General features: G+C 54.3%; 1 protein-coding gene across 4 annotated transcripts in view; it reads left to right on the top strand.

Moving 5' to 3' along the window:
• LOC116426899 (uncharacterized) overlaps positions 1-24,769 on the top strand; it is a 117,241-nt gene that overhangs the window by 51,868 nt on the left and 40,604 nt on the right. The window contains exons 1-2 of one of the 4 annotated variants that reach the window (XM_076365776.1): positions 14,610-14,879; positions 14,964-15,373. In XM_076365776.1, the coding sequence (XP_076221891.1) occupies positions 15,168-15,373 (206 nt within the window). In that variant the 5' untranslated portion in view covers positions 14,610-14,879; positions 14,964-15,167. Of the gene's footprint in view, positions 1-14,609; positions 14,880-14,963; positions 15,374-20,563; positions 21,831-24,769 lie in introns of those variants that run through there. The other 3 variants (XM_076365785.1, XM_076365773.1, XM_031976533.2) reach the window with 3 other exon arrangements.

The raw sequence follows: 24,769 nt of genomic DNA, 5'->3' as shown, positions 1-24,769 counted from the left end.
ATTTGCGACAAATCTCGGCTCTCCGGTGAATTGCCCACGGAAAAACGGATATAATGGAACGTGCTGCATCGCCGGATAGAATGACTTTTCCTTGCTCGTTTACCGCGAGTCCTAGTACGCGACACTTTCGCTCCTGATCGCGTCGCGATTATGCACGCCTCCGCTCCGAAGCGCCGCGCGATTCTCTGCAGATTATTCGCTGCAGCCCGATCTCTGAATAGTTCCTCATAGAACGAAACGAAGAGAAACATATTTCCTTCGCGTTTGTCGAGCATTAAGTTTCTGCGGGAATTCCTGAAAAACCGAAGTTACAGGTTCGCGGGTCCAGTTAGTTTCTTCCTTCGTGGGACTAGTTTTTCTCAGGAAATTCGTGTCTGACTACAGAATCTACTACTTCGAACTCCGCTGTATCGTATGGTCGTGTAGCCGTATGACACACGATTCGTATCGCGTTATCGCAGCGTGCGTGGCGTGTTGTTTAAAGAGCAATTAACCAGCGAGACTGCGGGACTTCGATCGAGGACGATCAAACGTCTCTTATCTGCGGTTCGATTCATGCGAATTAATTGGCCGATACCGGGTCGCGATACACCATATGGTATAGGACTCTTCGGATGCCGTAATGGAGCGCGGTTCATCTGCGTCGAACGGGGTCAAATCTCGACGCGTTCTTACGTAAACGGCCGCCCCGCCCCGCCGCGCCGCGCCGCGCCGCGGAACAACGCGCTCGGCAAACGGTGCGCGCGGATTGATACGCGGAAACGTTGATTCTTTCGCAGTGACTCGTTTATGCGGAACGAAGCGGTAGGGGTTCCGTCGGTTATGAAACATCGTGTCCGACGCGCACGTGTAGCGTTGACAACCGTTTGCGAAACGCTGCTTCTAACGAGCATGCAGATTCGAACGGTCTCGAAAGGATCGAGTCGATCGAGCGCGCTAATTAACAGCAATTAAATGAATTTCCGAGAAGCTCGCTCGCCGCTGCTCGCGATCGGGATTACCGTCGTTCGGGTGTAAAGCGAGGAGCGCGCATGGATTTCCCCTTATCGCACCGTCGTCCTCCTAATCTACTTAATCAGAAAAGTACGCTGAACATTTTAATAGCAAAACAAAGAAGTATTGGAGACAATCGTCGTGACATCGCGCAGAAGTGACGCAGTTTCTTTTGTCAGAAATGGTACTTCTAAAACGTCCAACTGCTCATGTTCATTACACGTATATTTTCTAAATTACGTCGATCTTTTCGATTCCAAGGTTTACAGACATTTATGTGCCACAATAGATTCAGTGGATATCGATTCCAGAAAGTTGTCTTTCCGGCAAACTGTCGTTTACTTCGCCGATTCAGCCACCGTGCGCCGTCTCGTCGCGCTCGCGATTCGTAACGCCTTCGGCGGAGCACGGCGTCGGAGAACGCCGAACCGACAGCGTTTCGTTTCTTTCCTATTCTCCTCTCACCGTGCACTGATCGCGTCGCGCGATCTCGTCTACCTCGCTCGCAAAGAATGCGAGTCGTTCCGCGTGTTTTCCTATTATGTAGGTCGTCGCAACGCTATCCGCTCGGGTTGAGCGCGAGCTCCTTTCGCGTAACGTACGACGCCGCTCCGGCACAAAGAGACGAGAGCAACTCGCACGCCAGACACCGCTCGAGCTTTGTTTTAGCGCAACAATAGGTAGCTGCGCAATTTCAGTCAGTACATCGATTTATTTACGGCGGCTACGCTCGAAAAGATTCCCACCCCTTACCTGCTCGGCGCGGATCCGAAGGCTGTCGGCGTCGTTATCTTGTATCGCGCGTGATACGCGACACGTACGACAGAGACATCACACGGTGTACTCGCAAAAATCCGGACTCAGTTCAAAGTTCTGTTATTATTATATCGATGCTTACAAAATAATCTGTTTCAAGTGATCTTTTTAGTAGAGCGAAGTACGTCAGTTCCAAAGAAACAGAATTCTTTTGGAACAAGCGTCTACGAAGGCTTAATTGAATTCTAGATGACTTCCTGCAAATGTCAAGCATATCACAAGTTACTACATACATTACCACATAAGAATATGTGAAATAAATCTCATGTCCTTTCAAGCAGGTTTAAAATTTGAATTTACCTGGGGTTTCTACGATTCTAGCTCACCGTGCGTCCGCGCTAGTCCGAAGCGATCGCTTGGGATCGTTCGCGATCCGTGCCGCGGGTGTTGCGAGAAACGTCCTCGACACGGAACTTTTCCAGCCGGTGTGCCGCAGTCTCTCTCGTTTCTTCTAGCCGCGCCGCGACTGGATTGCGCCCGTTCCACATAGAACAGAAGTCGCGTGTACGTTGGAATTTATTCGCCCCTCGAATCATACACGTTCGATCGCGCGATTATCTGTTTCAGAGCGGAGCCGTTAACGTTCTCCCCGATTTTTTGTCGACGGTCGCGTGAGAAATCTTCCCGTCGCGGCGACAGTCTCTCGTTCGGCCGGTTTCCGCAACATCGAACACGTTTACCGTCCCCGGTCGGCTGTCAGGAGTAAACGCTATCCGTTGCCGCGTTAGCGAAATCCAACCGCGAAACTGCATCGTGTTCGCGCGTCTCCCCGATTACGCCTCGATCCATTAAGCGAACCGTTTAGAGGATCGCGCGCGAGCTATCGCGAAGAAATCACGCGACTCGTTTGCCGCGCGCCGCCTAGGCCGTTTTAGGGCCACGGGCGAACGCGCGGCGGGTTACTTTCATTTCAATTTTAATCAACTTTAATTCGAGTTACCTGTACCATTAATTAATTCCGATGACCCCGAACGCGCCGCGGTTCGATTCTATCGAGAAGCTCCCTGTATCCACCGGCGAAAAGTATCACCTTTACGTTCATATTGTACCGTAACCCAGCGCGCGATACTCGCTTTGTCGGCAATTAAATTGGAAACGCGAATTTCAGATATTATCCGGCAACGATCGTTGCGAGTTAGAAAGTCGGTTCTGTGTCGTCAGACTCTCTCGACAGTATCGAACGTTAAACGTCCGCGTCGCGCGAGCTGGTATTACGTCGTTGCATAATGCGAATGAAATTACGCCCGTGGCGAGCGCAATCGTATCAAAGTCGTTGCATTCGCTGCCAGCTAGTCCAGAAGGAACACAACCGACTCGATGGATAGTAAATCAATCGTAACCGATCCGGCCGCCTTAATTATGGTAAAATACGTCCGCGAGATATTCCGAGATATACGGTATCCCTGTGTCTGCCATTTACGTCGAATTACCGCATTAGCCGTGTGCCGCATTGTAATTACTCGAATGAAAAACCCGGTTGTCCCGACGCGACGCGTCGCCGGTGAAACTTTCGATTAGCCTTCGCCGCGCGAACCCGTTCAAAACTGTCCGACGCCTGTTCATTTTTCTTGCCGGGACCGCGGTTTCTGTGTAGCGTCGAGCGGGTACCGCGCGGCTCGCCGATGTCTCGCGCGTAACAATTACGAACGAAAGCACGAATGTCGCACGGGCAACGACCTTTCCCGTGACCGGCATTCTTTGGCATTCTTTGGCATCCAGCCTGAAACATTGTCATTATCCAATGAGCTCTGTTGCACATCCGCTCCTTATTGTCGTTGCCTCTTGCCTCAGAAAAAAATACTGCACGGGGGCGTCGAAAGGTCGTCCGCTGCCTACTTCCCGCGAGGAGCTCGTCGCGACGTTCAATGTCTCCGACGTAAAATATCGCGAATATCCTTCGGTCCTTTAAGAACGGCCGCGCGTCTCGGTTCGAAAGCCGCTGGAAAGGAACCCTCGGACCGGCGTTCGACGAAGAGCATTCTTCGGAACGGGACGTTCGCGGGACAAAAGAGAATGCGCGCCGCCGTTCGTATGCGTATCTCAACCAGCTTCCGAAATAATCTGGAAATTATCTTCCATTCGCTCGCGCGTTCATGAACGTTTCACCAATGCAAGAGCAACGGAACGCGAAGAGACATCCTTGGTGGATCGGATCGTTTGCGTAGAAAAAAATTAAGAGCGTCATTCGGCGGCCTCGGCGCGCCTGGATCCACCGTGTCCATCGTGGAAAATATCCTAAGGGGTCACGGTCGCGTTATAAACCCCCGATAGCCTTGGTACAAAAACGTACGTACAGTTGTCGCTTTTAACGTCAACGACACGCGAAGCATCCTCCCGGCGAATACTTAGAAGGAAGAAAGCGGAATCCGCCGCGCGCTCTTACTCCCCGAGCTCGTCCTTGGTGTTCGCGACACGGACGCATAAGAATGTCCGCTCGATCGCCGTTGTTCTATATTTGTACGCGACTTTTTCACCGTTGCAAACCGTTTACGACTAGTTTCGCGTCGTTTCTATTTCGGACACAGCGTCGCCGTCTCCTAAACGCGATCGGCTCGGCCGCGCCGCACCGCGCCGCTTCGAATCCCGTCGAGTTTCGGTCGGTTCCGGTCGACGCGAAACAGGACTCGCGCTCGGATCGGTCACGGACTCCGTCGTGAGCATGTTTTATTTATCGGGACAGCCGAGGCTAGGAGGTCCGGTACGATAACGAGTTCCAACGACGTTTCGAAGAATTAGACGGCATCCGTCGTACACTTTGAACTCTGAATAGGTACACACACGGTTACAGCATCGTCCCCGTTACCAGCTAGTTTCGGCAACAATTTCTAACGGAGCGGGAAGACCGGACCGCGACAGAGCGCTTTCGCGACTTGTCGAGGAAATAAGCGCGACTCGACCAATCGGACGGCGTCCTTGTGCCGTTGTTCGGAGCGGTCCTCTTTTTTCCCCGGCCGCGTTAATAAATTTCACGAATCGTCCAGATCTTAACGACTCCGAATCCGAACTTTCCGTCCAGTTAATTTATCGAATTACCTTATCCGCGTCGCGCGTTTACGAGCCGAGAATGAATTCGTTCCGGAGCCGGCCGCTTTTCTCATGCAAAACCGTGGCGACAATAGCACCTCGCGGAGAGTACGCGCGCGGGGCCGGGGACGCCGTAGCCGGCAGCAACCTCCGACGATTTAATCGGCCGCAATTCGTCATAATTCTCGCCTCTCTTTCCGTCCAGCATCATTTTTTTCCCTTTCCCTCGTTCGCTCCCCCTTTATATCTGGTCGTGAACCGCGTCGCGGTTCAAGGGGCAGCTGTCTGACAACTCAATCCCGCATTGGGAGAGGCATTTCTATTTTTACCCGCGGCCAGGACAGCGGATACTATCCGAGGCTCATAAACCGGATTGGGGTATCTTGGAATCTGAAGGGGTAACATCGATGCGCGCGGGATGGCGTGTGTACTCACAGCTATTCGCCCGCCTCGAGCCCGCGTCCGCGTCCCGTTCGCGAATCTACGCAATCGCGCATACCGCGCTTAGTTCGGATTATTTCTAGCCCCCGGAGCCGTATCTCCGCGTGCGCGCGCACGGAGCAATAAATGCTCCGGCGACGAACTCTCCGATCGCAAAAAGTGAAAGCGTCGTCGTCGTCTCGCCGAGGAATCTCGTGAAAGGAGTTCCCATTGTCAGATTCTCGGCCGAGGCCCGTGTCACGTCGATCGATTAAAAGCGGATTCCTTGATCGCGTGTACCTGCCTCGCGTTTTACCTTAAACGTCCGTCCGACGCAATTGCGTCGCCGCCGAGCACGTTTCGAGGGGCCGGTTGTTTATGCGAGAACTCCTCGGCCGTCGATCGATTATGCTTGATAACGAGAACTCGATTTCCGCGTTGCCACTTATCGCAGTCACGCGATTACGCGCAATCATCCGCTGCGTCGAACGCAGATAGGCGGGCCCGGGGGTTACGTTCCTCACGATTTTTCGCTTCGAACCGTTGGATCCGCAACGGACAGCGCTCCATAGATCTCGCGGCACCGAGAGCCGCGGTTGGGAACCGCTTTTGGCGCCAGACGTCACCTGGAATGTGGTTTCCACCGCTCCGAATGGACATTTCGTACCACGTGCGTCTCCCACGCAGCCACGCGTGCGTCTCGCGCGACGATACTTTTAATATTAACGCGCGCGATCCAGCCGGGGAAACGTAGGCGAGACGAGCGGCGAAGAAACGTTGTTAGCCGCGAGGTTTTCTCCTCCGTTTCGCCGGACAACGTCCAAGACAACGTCGAAGACAACGTCGAAGACAATGTCGAAGACGCCGAACGAAGAAGCGGGAGGAACCGGGGGAAAGAAAGAAAAGGAATCGGCAACGAAGCATAATTTAGGTGTCTGCCGCGGCTGAGAGTGGGATCGGCCGTTTCGATACATCTCCGGCCGGCTCCGAAGGACTGCCTCCATGAATGGAGTAAATTGCATTTTGTGGTGGAACCGTCCGCGTCCGAGCAGTTTATTTTCACTTTCATTTACGACCGGACACCGTTGGACCGCGCCGAGGTACCGGCAACGCGCGTGCATGCGCGAGGCGGATTCGTCCTCGATGATTCCGCCTTCCCTACTCGTTCGTGTACGTACCGAGAAACTACAAAAAGGTTAGCGGACCGTGTCGTGAAACTCGACAAATTTAACCCGCCAACGGGAGACGATTTGCCCGGACTCTCCGCTTTCCGTACAAGAAAGCCAAGATGTAAAGATCGCATCGGACGGAAAAAGAAATAAACGCTGGACGGTGTATAAGAGTTAATTGAAGAAACCTGGCCCGTAATATCGTACGGTGCAAGGTATTCCTAATGCGACTATTCGTGACGGGCGAGTCGTCGTGGAGGGAAATAGAATAAAACAATGCGAAACCGAAAGGAGGTGGAGGAGGAGGAGGAAGAGCGCGAATAGTAATGAGATTCTATGAATATGGTAATGGACTTTTGGTCGCGATTAGGTGTCAGTCAGACCGAACGACGCGACGTGTCCCAGGCTACGCAAACGAGGATGAAATTCCCATTACCCGTAGCAAAGTGGTGCTCCCGGGTCCTCGCGCGTTCGCATTACACTGCGATAACACATAGTACCTAAACGTCGAGCGAGCACTAACGACGGAGCTTTGCATTCTAAATTGGACCCATCGGGAGGTTTTGCGTCGAAGTCGACGTTCCTTTCGAATGTTGCCTGGTCGAGCACAGATAACCGAGCACCTTGCGCAATTACAACTGTTACGAGATCGCAAACATACGCCACGCTGGGCGTCGCGTCGAACCCACTGTTTACAGATCCCTCTCGCCTATCATAATCGCCGTTGCAAATTCGTCGAGACTTCCATCCGCCTAATCTCGCCGGTGGCTTGCGTCGTTCAGAAAAACCTACTTATTAATCCATCAGCTTCGAGGAGTGTTCCGTTCCTCGGATTGTTTTCAATCATCGCTTTATCTTAATGCGTCTGGCGAGCATGTCGGCTCGAAGGAGACAACCGTTCAACGATAATGGGCTAGCGGACGTAGCGTCGCGCGTTTCCGAGTACATACGCAGGATTCGGATCGTACGTCGCGAGTTGTCGGGCCGGCGGTAATAAAGCAGCCGTGACGTCGATCGTTCGCGCCGGCGTTCCCTACGTTTCCTACGAATCGTTGTTGCGGCGTTCGGCCGAATTCGACGCGCGTACCGGCAACGGTCCGACAGAGGCGAGAAGCGAAACTTGCCTTTCACGATTCGTAGCTGGACGTGTTCGCACGTTCGAAGCCGTCTTCGCGAACAACGGGGCGTGTCTCGGTGTATCGAATGTCTTTTAAACTAACGCGTAGAAACCGTAACGAATTTACCGTCACCGGATGTCTGTGCCGGGGAGCAGCGCGCTCGCGATTAGAATTGTACTGGAATGCGTCGCTTTCCGAACCCGCGTGTTACACGAGCAAAAGGAGCGCGCGCGCGGACTTATCGCGGGATAGAGCCGCGCTCTATTGGGGAAAGAAAGAGAAAAAGGGGAGGGTAGAATGAAAAGGAAAGAAAGCCGAGGAGACGGCGAGGGCGGGCGAGGAGAGGAGGGAAAGGAAAAAACGGATCGACTCTGGATACACGGGTTGGAACGGCGGAACGAGCGTACGAAGTCCTCGCGGAATCGGCGGAGCATGGCTAATCTAAGCGGGGGATCGCGTACTCGCGTATCGTACACGCGCGGATTCGTAACCGGTTCAAATCTTAGCCGAAGAATGCGTTTTGCCGAGTTTATGGTTCGCCGTGTCGTTGGCCCGTGGACAATCTCGCCCGATAAAATCGGATACGCGGATAGCCCACGCGGCGTAACTGTTTCCGCGGAAATCGTTCGTTCCCGAGCCGCGGGCCAGACGATGCGAGGATCCCGCGCTTCCGGATAGATCGCGTTTTACGATGGATTCTCGTATTACCGGCTCGACGATCGCCACCGGTATTACCTAATTCGAGGAAGGATAATGCGCCGTATCTTTCGGATGATCGCGAGCCGTGGGATTGCCGTCTCTATCCGGCAGTTCTGACCTCTTCTTCCTCTCCCCTTCGGCTTAACCGTCCTTCACGGAGAATCCCGACAGCCGAACGATTCTCATCGATTTCCATATGCAGCCGCTACGCCGATCCGAAGCAGGAAGCGACGCGCTCGAACACTGGAATGTCGGAATCGTGTGGGAAATCCGTACCGTTATTTTCGGGGCAACGTTTGCACGCTTGGCCACTGCCTCTTATCTAGTTATCGCGGCTGTTACGTCCGACCGTCTTCGGTATCTCGTTGCTAGTTTTACGACGGCAGATGCTCCCGTTCGGGAACGAAACTGTGTGGGCCGGTTCTGCGAGGAGCTTCCGTACCGTTCACCGACCGCCCATTTTTCACGGCGAACCGGAAAACGAACCGAAGATTGTCGACCGGGGACCGTACAGTTATTCGGAGAACGGATTTCGAGCTGTAAAATATCCTCCTGCATCCCGTTGCGCTGCGAATCGCTTCGAAAACGGTTCGAGATTGTCTCGGGGCCTGCGCTGCGAGACTGCAAAGGGGGTCCGGATCGTTCGAAGGGAAACGGTCGTCGACGTTTCGTTTCCTCGGCGATACTCTCGTCTATCCGGAAGGATCGCTTCGGCTCGACGGTATCGAGTATCCGCGATCGCGAGCGAAACTTCCGCTCGGTTTAGCGGCCCGAGGGGACCGACTCTCGCGCTCCGTGAAATTTCTATCCCGCTTTCTTCCCTCGTTTCTTATCCTTCCCGCGACGCGTTTCCGGAGAAACAGGGAACGACCAGTCGTCGAACTCAACGGCGCGGGTCGAACGATTTCTCGTCGGTGTCGTTCGCAAACGAATCGCCGGTTCGAACGTGAACGACCGGTCGCCGAGCATCGACGCGGCCCGAGATCGGACATCGACGAGTGTAATTGGACGCGACACGGCGCGTTCCTCGCATCGCGTCCTTGGCCTTGCTCGGTCTTCCGTCGAATTTCAAGAATGCGCGCCTAGATCGTCGAGATCGCCGAGATCGCCGAGATCGCCGAGATCACCGGCCGTGCCGGCCAACAGTAAAACTCTAAAAAGCACGCGAACACCGTGGCGCGCGAGCCATGAAACGCGTTATCGTGGACGTCCGACTCCGCGACGGTGGCCACGAATTTGACTCGCGTAATCCCGCGCGCTCGCGGCGCGGGCAGCGTTTCCACGGGAAAAACGGTAATCGTTTACCGGGTCCGCGGGTACTCGATTTAATAAGCAGGACCGCAAGAAACCGCCTCGCAGCCGCGTTCAAAGGTTACAGCTTTTGCCAGACTCGGTCGTGACTATAAAATACTCGACATTATGGCGACTATATTTCACTGCCTGGTATTACACGCTAGCGCTGCCTTCAAACCTCGCGATAAATAAGGGATACCGTGGGGAGGAGGAGGCTTATATTAATTATCCCAGCGGGGCAGACGCATCAACCTCCCTCGAGATTGAGCTGGAAGCTCCCGAGGCGTCGTGACCTCGACCCTCTACGCGCGCGAAACTCTTCTTTGCTTCGTAACTGTTGCGTAATGTTATTAACGCGCAAACCCCTTAAAATTCTACCGCCGCGCCGCCGACTATCGCGCAGGGGGGGAGCTCACGATAATGCGACGGGATTACCCCATTCTTACGTTCCGCGGCGTCTGTCGCCGCGCGACCGTTTCGTAAATCCACGGAAAAATCGGATATTTAAACGCGACGAGACGAAATGGAAGGAAACGCCGGTCACGGCCGTTGCGACGCGCGCTTACGATCCTACCCTTACGATCCGCGCTTGAAATATCATTATCGCGCCGCTTACATTACCGGGAATGCCGACATTTATCAGGCAACACGCGGAATATTTTCTCGCAAATTGGACCGCTGTATGGTAACACGGTATAGACGAGCAGGACGATAAATTCCTTCGCGTGCAGGGCCATCGGTAAACGGCCGTTTAAGTAAGTAGGTGTCTACGCAGATCTTTAACGATCCTCTATTAGATCGTACAAAATTGCTTCGGCTGTTAAAACCCAATTGAACGGGGTCTCCCTTTATTAATAGTTCGTCCAGCGGGGAACTTATTTCACAGCGTGCGAGCGTATCGCGGTTGTCGACCGTCTCTCCGTACCGTTCGCGTTTCAGAGCATCGCGATGCATCGGCTCGCCGCTCCCCTGTCGGGCCCGGCGAACCTTCGAATCCGGCGTATCGCGTTCCCGATACGCGACCGAGCCTCGAGAAGCACCGCGCTGCCGCGTAATGTTCCGTTTCGGCAATCCAGCGAAGAAACAACATTCGACGCCGTATATGTTCTTCCGTGGATTGATAGTTTTTCAGTTTCGGGGTAATCTTTTTTTACTATTCAGCTAAAACATAAATTCACCTTGAAACGTTGCAACGTATCGTAAGGAACCTTTCTTGCTAATAAATGTATTTAAGTTCGAACTGACTCAGCTATCTAAAAACGATTGGCGACTTACAGGTGCTTCTAACATTGTACTAGTTTTTTAAGAAGAAGTAGCTTTCCTTTTGCTTTAACGAGAGATGTATCTACTGAGACTTTCGTCCCGCCAGATTGCTACAGATCGCTGCACCGCGATCGAAAGCACGGCCGAAAGTGTTTTTGGGCGCAGCTGCGAGCGGCCGCGATGCTCCCTTCGGTGATCCGAGACAGATGCTCGCCTCGTGCGATTTTCGTTCGGATTTCAGCGAAGCCAACGAGGCACTTGGACGCATAGCTGCCGCCGCGCGACCGAACCACCTGCACCAGGTGCGGCCTGCTCGAAGGACCGAAGGATTGGCGAAGGATCATGCGAGCGCGGTGCACCGATTCGCGTTCGACGTAACGCGTGCCACAGAAATTCCGGGGCAGGTTTTTACCCGTAACGCGATCGATGCGAAAATAATTATCGTCCGGGGCTCGCTCCGAGGAGCTTCTCGAAATTCTAACGGATTTGTCACGGCGCGATCCTGTAATTGCTAGATCGCGACGCGAATAGAAACGCGTCACGGGCTTGGCTCTCTCGAATCACCGCGGTTAACCGATTCGCGTCAAATAAATATTTATTAGCCGTCGGATCGCGCGGCGAGCATGCGAACGCCCCGTCCCTTCGTCGGGAGAAACGCGAATCACGCGTAAGCGGCTTTGCGCCGGCCGTTCTCCCCGCGAGGAACATTTTCCCCGACGAGCGTTTCCATTGAAATTCATCGGACGTTCCCACCGGTATTCGGAAATATCGTCTCGCGCGCAGTCCCGTGAGACTCGACCGAGATTTCGTGTACGATTCATACGCTCCTCGGACGCCCTAAAAGCTGCAGAGCGCCACAGAGCGGTTACCAATCACCGGAAACTCGGCACGTGATCGGTATTACCAATCTGACGTAGAGAAACCACCCAGGAAACCGGAAGTTTACGTCGTTCTTCGTTTCGGTGCTTCAGGTTCCAAGAACGTTGTTCCCGATCGTCATTCATAAAAGTATCGTCGTTGTTGCGTACGCCTGCCCGGCCGCTCCGACCGAAAAAGGTTCAAAAGCGAAAGAGACGGGTACGTTAATAGAACTTGGAAAATATTTGGCAAGTATGTGGCCTGCCAAATAGCCGGCTAAAATAACTTTGACTCGTGCCGAACGTCCGGCGATTCGGCAGGGAGCGGCGGGCGCGTTCGGCCACCACCTCCGTGGAGCGATAATCGCGATTTCGACGAGCCGTAGTTTCCGCCGCGCAACACAATAGGATCGTCAGCGATCAAAAATCTATCACTTTGCCACTGCTTGATATATTCTAATGAAATTCGGAGGTGTCGATCATTGCGATAGAACCTTTGTGTTATGTTAATTTGAGAGGCATCGATACACGGAGAGTCCAGATACACCTTGCAAAGCAATACCTCGCATGACTATAAATTAAAGTTACCGAGCATAAGTGGTGACTCGCGTGATTGCCCGTCGACTTTAATGCTGAGACATGGATTTTATTATATTATAACACACTTGTTTCTCGATCGAATCACATGAATTTTCTTCATTTACAACATTACAAAAATCGACTTCTGATCGCCTCGGCCGTTCCGTCCCACCGTGCGCCGCGGTGGAGACGGCCCCCTCGTCGCCGCTCGGCTCGGGTATACCATTACCGCATCGTTGCGCAACGCATCCAGAGGAATTTCAGTTTCCTTTTTCATATTCGACGTTTCCTCAGGAAAGCCGGTACCCAGGTATCGCGCATCCTGCCATTACAATTTAATCAGGCGTGTTACGCTGCTGTTTTTGCCGCGTTTTCCGTTCGACAACGCGCGATATCCCTCGTAAAGAATGCGCCGCGGATCCGTCGACTTTGCTTTTCCGCCGGAGCCCGCGGAGAACCCGCGCGGCAAAAACGATAGCGCGGATCTCGAATATCGGTTTCGAAGGAATGTAAAAATACCCATGGTTTATCGAGCGAGGAAACGTTTCAGCCATTCCTCGGGCTGACCAATCGCTTCGGAATCTAAATTCGCGTTCCCAAACCCACGATTTTCTATTTTCTCTCAGTGAAAGCGTCGGTGGAAACAAGATACGCGAAGGCTCTTCGGCCGGCGGCGACCGACCTAACCCGGACCACGGTTTCCGTGGACGGGAAACGACCAACAGATTGTCTCGAAAACAATGTAACCGCGTAATCGGAACCGGAGATAACGAGGTATCGCGGGTAACGGTGGAACGGCGGCGCTGGTCGCGGCGGGAAAGAAGGTTTCGGCGAACGGCACGGGCTTGGCCCGCGACTCGGCTTCTATTAACGGTCGCAAACAGACCGAATGGACATCGCGGTTTGCCCGAAATAGAAATAGAACGGCTCTCTAACGGACGACACGGTGAGGTCGTGTTTCTCGCGTTCCTCGGTGTGAATCACTACGGGAGAGCGCGTGCACGCTCTCGTCCCGAGGCTGTGCACGGTTTCTCGAGGCTTCCATCGCGTTTGTAACGCGCGCGCGGCGCATCCCGCGTGTAACGCACTCGCTCGACCCACGTATAGGTAGGCAGCTATAGGTAGGTTGGCTCTGGCCCTGCGGTTGAATCATCTCGCTAAATACGGTTGCGTAATTTTAGGTGGGACGATGAGTATGCCCGCTCAAATTCTGCCAGCCGCTGAAATCGGCACGACCACGGCCGTGGACGCGGCGACCACCGATGACACCGTCATCGTTCAGCGTCGGGACGCACTTCCTATTTAGGTTGCGCCGTCGCGCCGCCTCGCCTTGCCTCTCGCCGCGTCGAATAGCGCCGCCTCGCGTCGCTTCGTGCTTGTCCCCGCGAGCGGGACTATCTTCTTCGTCGACATCGCGTGCCAATCCGACGAAAAGATGCGCCGTGTTCTCCGAGGATCGTCGTTCCGACGTACCCGACATCGGGACGAGCGCGCGTCGAAGAAAGTGACGTCCTCGAGGCACGAGAGAGCCGGCTGATTCAGACGCGAGATATTCCCGACGATGCATGGCGCCACATATCCGACTCCAGCGCACTTCCTTTGCGAGTCGCGCGGAATTAATAGGAAAACGAGCCGGGCGACAGGGAGTTGCACCGTACACCGTCGCATGTGCTGCGTGTCCTACGTCCGAGTCAGTAACCGATCACTGGCAAGCATAGACGGACGCGGAATGCCTAATGTCTGGCGCCTGTGGCTCGTGCGGCCGGAAATAGATTGCGCCGGTTATCGGGAACACGTTGCAGACCATCCCAAAGATCTTAACGGACGGGATACCCGTGTTGGGAGCACCGATCCGCCGCGTTGCACCCCGATCGCCGAAGACCGATCGCCTATCGGTGATCAGCCATCCGCGCCCGACGAATTACCAACGGACGCACGCGCCATTGTTCTTCCGATGAACGCGGATTATGGACGAACGAAATGGGATGTAGCTTCCAGCGCTGCGCCTAACGCGGCCGAGTAATTGGAGAAGATGGGGAATCCATTAGGCCGAAGAAAATTACAGATACCAGTCTCGACAACCTGTCGGGTTACGTTTCGGCATCGCAACGGCTGGAAATAACGAGCCCACCCGCGTAGCGTTGCAATCGCGAGTTCCTCTTCGCGATGAGGAAACCGCCCGAAGAAATTTAAATTCAATGGAAACGATTTGAATGCGCCGTCTGATTTCGCAAAGCTATTTTTATCAAACCGATTCAACTTCGGCCGCTTAGTCCTTAGACTTTCACTGGATTACATTCATGGAAAATATCAGTGTGCCGCCCACACGCGTCGACCGTCCACCATTTGCATACGTTCCGCGGAAAACGTTATGTCCATTAATTGGGCCCGCGGCGGACAACTCCGCGGATATAATCGAGTGGCACGACCAATCTCGGGGACCGGCGTGTAATCGTGAGCGAGCGCTTCGAGTGAAATTTCGACCGTGAAATATTCACTCGAATAAACGAAAGTATTTACCAACTATTCAAATCTTGATACTCGTGTCTCTCATCCGTCGGAATAAACATATTCCAGAGTAGTAAAAGTTTGGGAGTTGCTTAAAAGGCATTGCTGTCAATGGAAAAAAAGCGAATTCCTTGTTCTTGGTATTTACATTTTATTTTATAATTTATCAAACAAGAAATATTACAGATTTTTGGATTAATCGAGCACTGTCGCGACTTTTCCAGATCCTGCGTCAGAATGGACGCTCGATGGCGCTCGTCCTCGCGGTGCAGCGCGAGTTTGATGGAGAACGCATCCCCGCGTGTAATCTCGAGTCGAACTAGACCTCTGGACGCACCACCGAAAAGATCCTCTTACCGACATGACACGTGGGACGGATTACACCGCGCCAGACGGAGCGCAGGCTTCTTTTATTATCCGGGCAGCGGATGAGCTCGACTATGCGTTCGCACGCGGCGCAACATCTGCCGCCTTCTTCAGCATCTCGGTGCGCTGCTGCTGCTGCTATTGCTGTTGCCGATGCCGATGCCGGTTCGGCCTGCTGTTTTAAAGGTATAATAGCCGCCTCACCTTGGAAATACTTTCACCATTCTGATACAAGACATCCTTGCGCGTCGTCTAGCCCCGTGCCTGGGTAATTACGATCTTCGATGTACCATTTATCTTCCATTTACGGTTTCGCTTCCGGTAGATCTAATAGCGACTCGTAACCGAGTTACGCATGCACGCGAATAGTTCAACCGATTTCTTTCGTTGCGTCATACCGTGAGCGCGTGCACACGACGACGAACAACCGCGGCGTCCTCTCTCCTTTTTCCCGTGGTAGGCAACGGATCGTTCAGCCGTTACGTTCGACGAACGGTCCGTCTCGTCGTCCCTACGAAATATAATGAACCGCGATTTCCCGATTGCCAAAGCACGCGCGAGTCCCGGCACCGACGTGGCCGGACAGTCGATCGTTACGTCCGCGTTCGACACCTGCCGATACAGCGAGTTCTTTCATAGAGATCCACGAACAGCGCGCGCACAATGCGGTCAACGCGGACAGACCTCTCCAACTGGTATCGCGTGGAACGTATGAAACGCGTTCGCCGACAGAAGCAGCCAACAAAGAGCCCCGGGGTCTTTGATACAAAAATACAGGGGTAAACTCGTTTCCCTTGCTCCGACGAGAGATAACGCGGGCTGTCCCGACGCGCGCGTCCGGGATAGAAAGTTTGTCAAAGGGATGAAAGTATCCATGTTGCGCGTGTTTCCCGGCGATACGGCAACCGCTTTTCTCTTTGGCAGTGTTTTCCGTTCTCCTCGACAGCTAGACGCGAAAAGGTCTCGTCTACCGACGACAATCGCGATTAATGGCGGGTCTAATCGGGAGAGACTCTTAAATAACAGGATCCCCTTTGCGTGTCGTAGCTTCTGTCGATACCGTTGTCAAACGAGAACGTACGTTTCCATTATTACCCGGGGGGCTAGTAAACGTTCCCGCGCGAGTTCCACGATACGAGTAACCATTTCCAGGCCGCCGACCGTGTAATTCGCGCGAGTCGCCGAACAATACGATTAAGTCTTTTGTGTCGTCGCAACTTCCACCCTCTTCCTAGCTTCTGACCCGCATATTTATAGATGTAGGGGTATCGGAGTAAAAGACATCTGTGATTCGGTTGCGCGAGCACGAGCAACCGTTCGGCTCCATTACACCCGCGCTCCCTTTTTAACACCCTCGCACCGCGAGGCACGCAGGGATCCGGTGTCCCCGAGCGGGCGGTGCACGCGTCCCTGAGCATTTGCACGCGAAACGATCTCAGCCCTGCGAGGAATTCCTTCCAATCGGGTGAAACGGCCTCTCGTCGATACCTCGGATACGCCCGAGGGTTCCCACACCGTTTCCATCTCCGCCGGAAATAAATTATAATCACGAGCTTCCTGCCGGAATTTACCTTCCACCGGGGGACGCCTGGAATACAGACAACGCGCGAGCACGTAGCCCGAAGGAGGCAACGATTCTCTTACGCGGACGGGACGAAAGCGGAAAAATGAACACGGTCCCGACTATTGGGAGAAACGCTTGAAAATTTCGCGGCATTTTATGGACTGGAGGAAATGAGGAAACATCGGTTGCGTGTGCGATATGTGCGCTTGTAGAGTTTACGAACACGCCCGGAACATACGGAGCCCCATGGGAACAATAACTTTTGCCAGGAATAACACCATAAATTCGCTGCGAGGGCGGTGGCAACCGGTGCTTTTGCTTTACGACCCGCGCGGTGGTAGTTCGGCTTCATCATCGGCCCGGGGTTCGTTAACAACTCCGTTTCCGACGTACGTACGATTGCTCGAACGTTGATTACCGTTGATGAAGACTCTCGCTTCGCGTTCGTCGGAAATGTCCCGACTGATCGCCGCTCGCTTCCTCTTCGAGCGGAACTTTTCAGGAGATTAGAGCTTATCTGGTAGCGTCGCGGTTCCTTATCTCAATGGACAAGAACAAATTGCTGTCTACTTTCCTGGTAACCGTAACGTTTCGATCTACGCCGGAGATCACGGAAGATCGTTGGCTCGGTAAACACAGGCTTTTAAAGGGTCTAGGCGGGGGCCGAGGTTCCGACATCTGGCTTCTTATCGGCGGCTGCGAATCCGAAAAGGAGGTTGCTCGCAGAGATCGCCGGACAAAGGATCCGGAACGGATTCTCGACGCCACTCGCAAGGCCGCGCGGGGATCCTCGTGCATCGCACAAAGAAACCAGCCTTTCAAACGACTGTGAGAGGAACCCACGCGCCCACTTTCCGTTTATTTATGCGTCCCGCGCATTAATACGACTGACGATGAGATCCGAAAAACGAGACGACTTTTCCGCGCGATTCAGCGCGATGACCTGCATTCGCCGGCTCGTGTCAGTGATAAGCGATAATAATGTGTGCCACGGATCTGGGGCATTCGGAGAACACGCCAGCGGGTACCGTACACCTATTCTTCGCTGCGGATTATAATATATCCTTGCTCTCGTTCACAATCGGCGAAAGAAGCGCGTGGGAAACGATTCTTTCCGCGTTGCTACCGCCTCTAAGATCGATCGACGCGATCGCGAGATAAGAGGCAAAGGTTTCAGGGAATTCAACGGAAGAATTCTGCTCGGAATCCAGCGAGCGGTTTGCACAGGTGATCCGTGATAACGAGGCGTTCGCTTTTGTGCGTCGGTGTCGATTGAAACGCGTCCGCGACTAGCCTCGGCTCCGGGGAACGCGAAGGCATAGAACATGAAAGCACAGGCAGAAGGTTGGTCGCACAGTTGTCGGTGGTGTTGGTTCGTCGATCGGCTTCCTCTCTTTCTTTCTCCGGGTTGACTTCCTGCCGTGTTGCTGGGCTCGGTCGGCCTCGGCCGTCCTTGCCCCTCGCGCTAGGCACCACGCCGTTACCAGCTACTAACTGGCACGAAAACATCAACCGGTCGAATGGATTAGAAAGGCTCTCTCGCATGCCAGTGCCTTCTTCTCCTCTCTCCTCTTCTTTTCTCCCCGGCTCTCCTTGTCGCGTTACGTGCGTAGGAGGGAAAGTTACCAGGCTCCCCTGCCCGCCGCGCCCTTCCCCTCCTCCTCGTTGTTCTCCTCTTCCTCCCGTGTGCTTTCCGAAGGAAGCTGCGTCCTCGTCCCGGAAGATCGACGTCCGTGCGCAAAAACGAACCGGAACGAGCCGAATCGAGTCCTCGTCCTCTCGCCTATGTACAGAGGGACTGGTCAACCCGCGGGAAGCCGAAGGAACGGCGGGGAACACACGCATCTGCAGTTTCGACCGGCGGGAGACGCGTTCGTTGTCCTTCGCCGTCGAGCGAATGGGATCGCGTGCCAAATTATCCTTGGGGGAACGTATCGTGTGTCGGGTTTAGACGAATTAGAAAAGAAACGAGAGGAACGGGCTACCTGACGTTTCCGGGGGAACGTGCCTCTTTTCTAAAGGAAAATTCCGATCGACCGGCGGGCAGGAGAGAGAGACCATCCTTCTGGTTCGCGGCGCTGACTCGAGGCTGAGGCTAATCATCCTCGCGAGCATTCGTTACCAGTGCACCGCAGCTCCACGGTATTAATGGACTCGAATGCCCGTGAAATCGGCGATGGGAAGGAAACGGCGTTTCATCGTTCGACTCGATGATACAGCGTGTGCCGCATCGCTTCCCAGGATCATCGATTACGACTGCTATCCTAGAAAACTGGTTGCGCGCCGCGTAGATTACTCGACGAGCGATGAATCAGCGGCGCATCATCGGGAGTCGTTCCCCGATGCGAGCGCGATGCGTTTCCTCCTCGAAATCCTCTCGAACACGGTAATGCGCCACGTCCGGTCTCGCTTCGGAGGTTTCGCGATAACACAGGCACCCCGGCTGCGCGTTCCCAAGTTCGCGGCCCTCGGAATCCTCTTCCGTCGGCGTCTTTCCCTTCTTCCATGAGATCGCGGCTAGCAATTGCCACGGTCCACGCGCGAGGTCAATTAGAAATGCTTTAGCACGCGGGACGCGTAATCCTTGCTTCGGCACGTCCTTTCCGTTTCTCGTCCGACTTCGGCGAGAACGCGTCGCGATCCTCCTCGAAACGGGTGGTCAACGTGTCTCGGTGGATTTAGATAAGTCCTTGGGACACCAGCTTCTGCCACCGACAGTCTGTTACACCGTCGTCTCTCCGCTATCTGTAACCTACTGATTCTGGTACTACCAGATACTCTGTTCGCGGCGCGCGAACCTCGTATTTTGCAAAACAGTTTCGTTCGTACGGAAATATTATCTCGCCGGTATGCATTAATTGCGTCAGCCAGGTTCGTCGGAAGCGCGAGATAACTCGATTAAGAAACTCGTCCCGAAGTGTCGCAAGATCCTGTTGAGAAACGCGTCCATGGCGTTCTTGGTCGTCCGGTCGAATTTCTTAATAGAATGTCGGCCGAAGGTGGGCCCCGACGAATATCGTACGAAGCGGCGATCCGTCGCGTCGCACGCGTTCAGCTCGAAGCCCGCTGATCCGCGGATATAAACGGCGCGACGCGTCTCCGGCGCTGCGCGAAACAGGAATAACTGCGTCACAGTCTCGGCATCGAAACAACGGTTATCCTTATCGAGATTAGCTGATTTATCTCGGCATTGGAAGCTGCACCGACTTATTAGGAGATCTATAATGCAGAGGCGCGCTCGCGGCCCCTCTCTTTCTCCAGCTGGCTCGCCGCGTCGCTGCTCTTTCGCCGCGAAATCGATAAATTATGCATTCAATTATTCATGCTCGCTCGCCATAATCATGTACGGTGGTTGACAAGATCCTGGCACGCTTTACAAGCCTTCTGGCTCTCCGCGAATGCTCGCCGATCCCAAGGTCCCAAGTTCCGTTTATTCGACCGATCGTAACCGGTTGATTTATCGGCACGGTTTCTCACGCTCCTGCCACGTAATCTCTGCCTCGCGATCTCGCCGAACCGTCGTGCGTTTAGCCCGCTCGACGCGGGCTGCCGAAAATTAAGGAAACCTCGCCGCTCCGTCGTCTCTTGCGCAGAAACTGCGGCATCGAAGTCTCCACGCGGCGGCGTCCCGCCGTACCTATATACCAATGGTGCGCGGCTGGCCATCGGACCGATCCAGAATCGCGTTACGAGACTCGTCGGTCGGTTGCGATCGATTCCTTTCGACGTACGGTGCGTCGCCCGATGAACAATAATACAGGCACCAGGTTTTCTTGTTTAAAAGAACGAATTCAGCAGGCACGTTCAGAGGAAAATATTGTGATTACAATTTTAGTAACCTTCAGAGTAGTTGCCAAGCTCGCTGAAATGCCAAACAAATGTAACTACCATATGCTCTGCTCTATACCATACATCTTTTGTCTGAAGCATCTTTCGCATCACTTGTATTTCTCAAGTCGTAGAATTTTGTTCGAAAAACAAGCTTTCAAACTTACTCGAACACCTCTCTATTGGAACGACCGACACAGAGTTCGAGATGCCAGTGGTCAGAAGGTTTTCGCGCGACCGCGATTCGTTCGATCGCGTTTCATGGTAATTCGGATGGACACGGGAAAGGAGCAATCGGACGGCGAAATACGCGCGAACCGAGACGAGCGTGCCGGGGTCCGTGCGATAGAAGAGGAAGTGGCGGCCGGTGCATGCCTGTCGGGGTGCATCTTTCTTTCGCGTTGCTCGCCGCGTCGTTGGTGCAGCAGCGAGCGGAGAAGGTTGTTCGGCTCGTTTCGGAGCGGTTCGGTCCGGTTCGGTTCTGTAGACCGTCGACTGTCACCGGTTAGTTCGCCGTGGTGGGGATGTACTTTCCCCTCCATGCCACGGAGATAGCGAAGGAGCTCTCGAAGCACGGAGAGTGGGGATCGCGCGAAGCCGCGGCGGAAGGTTCAATTGTTGGTGAACCGTCGCGAGGAGCGGTCGCGCGTGATAAGGCTCGCACGATAGAAGCGCGTGCCTCGTATCGCGATCGGTGCGTGCACTCCGTGGAGACGTCCTCGATACCGGGTTGTCGTCGCCAGGTCCGCGCTGTGCCGAGACGCGCCAGGATTTGTCAGATAACGGAGAGATGCGTGCCGCGAATTGCCGCGACAGTGACGTGGTGATCCGTTCGCCGTTACGTTGTAGACGCGAGTAAGCCCGTGGAAATCTAACCCAGTGACCGAAGCGGAGAAACCACCTTCCCCTGTTTCTCTCTTTACTTTTACTCCCCGTTTCGACCCCGTTCGGTTTCCCCGCACCACACGGATACTTTTCAACGAGGATAATAGCTGGCTGTGATAATCGCTGCGAGTGAAATTTTTGATAGTCTTCTTCTTTTTTTTGTGCGACTTTTGTTGGCGAGCCGTGTGGTTCGTCGGCTCGGCATTCGCGGTCGTCGCGGCTCGCCGTACGAGCCGACAACGGAAATTTCGGATTATCCGACCACCGTTTGGAGTTGTTGATACGGTTGACGCATCGTCGTACCGGCAGCGGCCATGACGGCGGACAGCCTGTTCGAGACTACCAGCATCCCGGGGCATCTCGCTCCCACGCCCCAGAGACTGGAGAGGCTTCTCTCGAAACAGACCCTCGAGGAGCTGTACGAGGTCGAGGAACAACCTTTCGCACGGTAAGTCCGACATCTCTCCTCTCTCCTTTCCCCTTTCTTTCCCTCCCCGTCTCATCTCTTCTCATCTCATCTCATCTCATCTCATCTCATCTCATCTTCTCTCTTCTCTCTCCTCTTCTCTCCTCCCTTTTCTTCTCTTCCCTTCCCTTCTCTTCCCTTGACTGCACTCCGTTCCACCGCACCTCGCCTCGCCTTGTCTCGTCTCGACAACCTATCTGCTCGTCTCTTTGTGTAACGAGGTTACCGCGTCGTCGTCTATGCTTCCGACTTGGAATAGCACCGCATTCCTGCGACGACCTCGCGAGGTCGCTGATTCCCCACGCGGTGCGCGGTGCGCTAATTAAAATTGTTTATTTGCTTTCGTTCCGTCCCCTCGTATCTCGTCCGTGTCCGGTTTTGCGTTTCGAGCCGCTCGGCCGGAGCAAAGTTCCAGCCGAGCCAGATGAAGCGTGCAAACGTCTGGAGCAGGGTTCGAGCGTGAACAAGAAAAAAGGGGGACTCCTCTCCATTCGGTGGAAGGCTGGTCAAGCCCGAGGCACCCCTAGCTCCTCGGTCCTGGATCCTGCCGCTGAAAGAAAGTGCCCCTACCGCGAGAGATCGAGGTCGAGACTTTGCGCGTCGATACTCTTTTACGACCGCGGTCTACCGGCGGACCGTCTTTCTCTCCGTCTCATCCTCTTCGAGGATTCCGTTGCTCCTCGCCGCGGTGGGCCAGCGGGGAGAGCTGAAAGAGGAAGCTGCGGACGAGTCGAAAACGTTCCCCCGAAACTGTGCAAGGTCGAGGACCATCCGCGGAAGGAAGATGCCTCGGTGCGTGTCCCGAATGACTCGTCGATCGTAAGAAACCGCCGAAGAGAAATCTTGGAATCGGGTCGCGCGATGGTCACGCGACACAGTTAATTCGCTTCTAATATTAATCATCCGCCGCGTTGCCGTGTATTTTCTTACTCCGGGTGAAAGACAGAGATAGAACGCGCGACGGGGCGGGAGGGAGAGTGAGAGAGACAGAGAGAGGAGGGGAGAGTATAAAAACTCGTTGCCAAAAAAGCAACAACACGATTTTAAAGGTTCAGATATGCCGCGTAATCGCGTGACAAAGAGGCACGCGTCGATGTTTACGAAATTCCTTTCGGAGCAACAAGTCGCGACACCGCTGGTCGGCCGATTTCTTTCCGAAAGCAACAACTTTGCCCGGAATGCTCGGCGGAAAGAATATTTTCGTCGAAATCCCCGTAAAAAGACGAAGAAAAGTGGACGGAATCGCGGTCCGGTCACGGCCAGTCGCGCATTCATCCTCCATTTTGCTCGAGTGCCGTTTTCCTCTGCGATCTTTTTGTTTGCCAATCGCTGGAAGTGGGTAGCGAGTGTACTCTCGTTGCCGGCCGCAATAATATAGGCCACCAGCTACGATGTTTGTTGTCGTTACACGTGCCGACGTGGTACGCGTTATTTGCACGTTAAGCCGCCGCCGCCGCCGCCGCCGCCGCTGCATCGATATCGATTGCACGTACGTATTACGCCGCGATGCAATTATGTCGCGGCATTTTTCGAGAGATAAATTACAAAGGAGAGTACCGGAGTTCTTATCGCGGCGAGCGAGACGTGACGATTCTTCGAAAAACCTTAATAGCGGTGATCTTCCAGGCCGCGTCTCTCTCCAGCGACAAAAATGCATCATCGCCACGCGTATTATTATATTCGTCCGGCGGTGTCGTAGCGTTCGCCGTAAATGCTAACTAACAGCTGCTCCCAGCTAAACACCTGCAGCACGCTCGAGATTTATACCCTAACCGGTCGGATCGTTTTTGGCTGGAGGGTAACGCGCTTCTGCACCGGAGCGAGCGCGCTCGCAGAGCGCGCGTTACCCAACGGCGAGCCTTTCGATTCGTACTAACCGTACGTGCGTTTCGTGGAAACGATTATTCGGATTGTTTGTTGAAGCGCGAGCTGCATTCGCAACCGCCGATGCAACAATGTGTTACGTGTTACAGGTCAGCGGAATGCAAACAGCCGCGGAGCGATTCCGCGAAAACGCCTTAATCGCGCAACCGTCTCGAAACGATTCGAGCGAAATGCAAAGCGAGCGACACCGATGTCGCGACGCGATGCTGGCGCAATTGCGCGACGAGCCTCGGTCGCGCGTCCAATCTTCGGTTCGTCGAAGCGGAGATAAGTGGGAACGGAATCGAGCCGTTCGAGCATCGCGCCGCGAATCGCCGGGCCGACGCCATAAACGTCCGCCGGAAAGGAGTCTCGGTGTAAATATTATGGCTATATCGGCCTATAGGTCGTTATTCGCGAATGTAAATAAACTGGAGCAAACGCGCTCGCGCGCGCGAGCTCGCGCGCCATTCCTTTCCTACCAATTAAGCGATTCTGCGCCCGCGTTCGATACTCGGTCTCGCCGTATACCGGGCCTTTATTGCCCGCAACGTTTGCCCTCGCGACTCTCGAACGTCTCCCGCGCGTTCGTCACGGTCTCAGCGTTTCGCGTCGATTTACTTTTGCCCAGCGCGCCGACAAAGGGAACATTTACGTTCCTCCTATCTGGATCGTTAACGCGATCACGCGCGCCTCGACGCGGATCACCGCGAAGGTCAAGTCCGCGGCTTTTCCGCCGTCGCTTTCCTCCTCGACGTGACTCAGGGTACAGTTATCATCGGGACGACGTTATCCGTCCGCCGGATGCATCGCGGTGCATCGAGAAACTAAAGCAAACTTTCCGCGGCGGCGCGACCGCACAGGTCGAAAATCAGACCGTCGCGCCTACTCCGTGAATCACAGCCGTGGTATTTCCCTGCGCAAACATCGGGGCCCGAGAAAACACGGCCGCGGGAGAGCTCGGGCCAACTATGCGCCGACTATCCGCCAACACGGATAAATTTCGAAAAGTTCCAAAAGCCTGACTCACGGGACGAACGAATTTCTCGCGCGATCGC

The sequence above is a fragment of the Nomia melanderi genome, chromosome 1 (assembly GCF_051020985.1).
Source record: "Nomia melanderi isolate GNS246 chromosome 1, iyNomMela1, whole genome shotgun sequence".
Classification (NCBI taxonomy): domain Eukaryota; kingdom Metazoa; phylum Arthropoda; class Insecta; order Hymenoptera; family Halictidae; genus Nomia; species Nomia melanderi.
The sequence above is the reverse complement of the archived record's forward strand: the minus strand, read 5'-3'. Positions and strand labels throughout refer to the sequence as shown.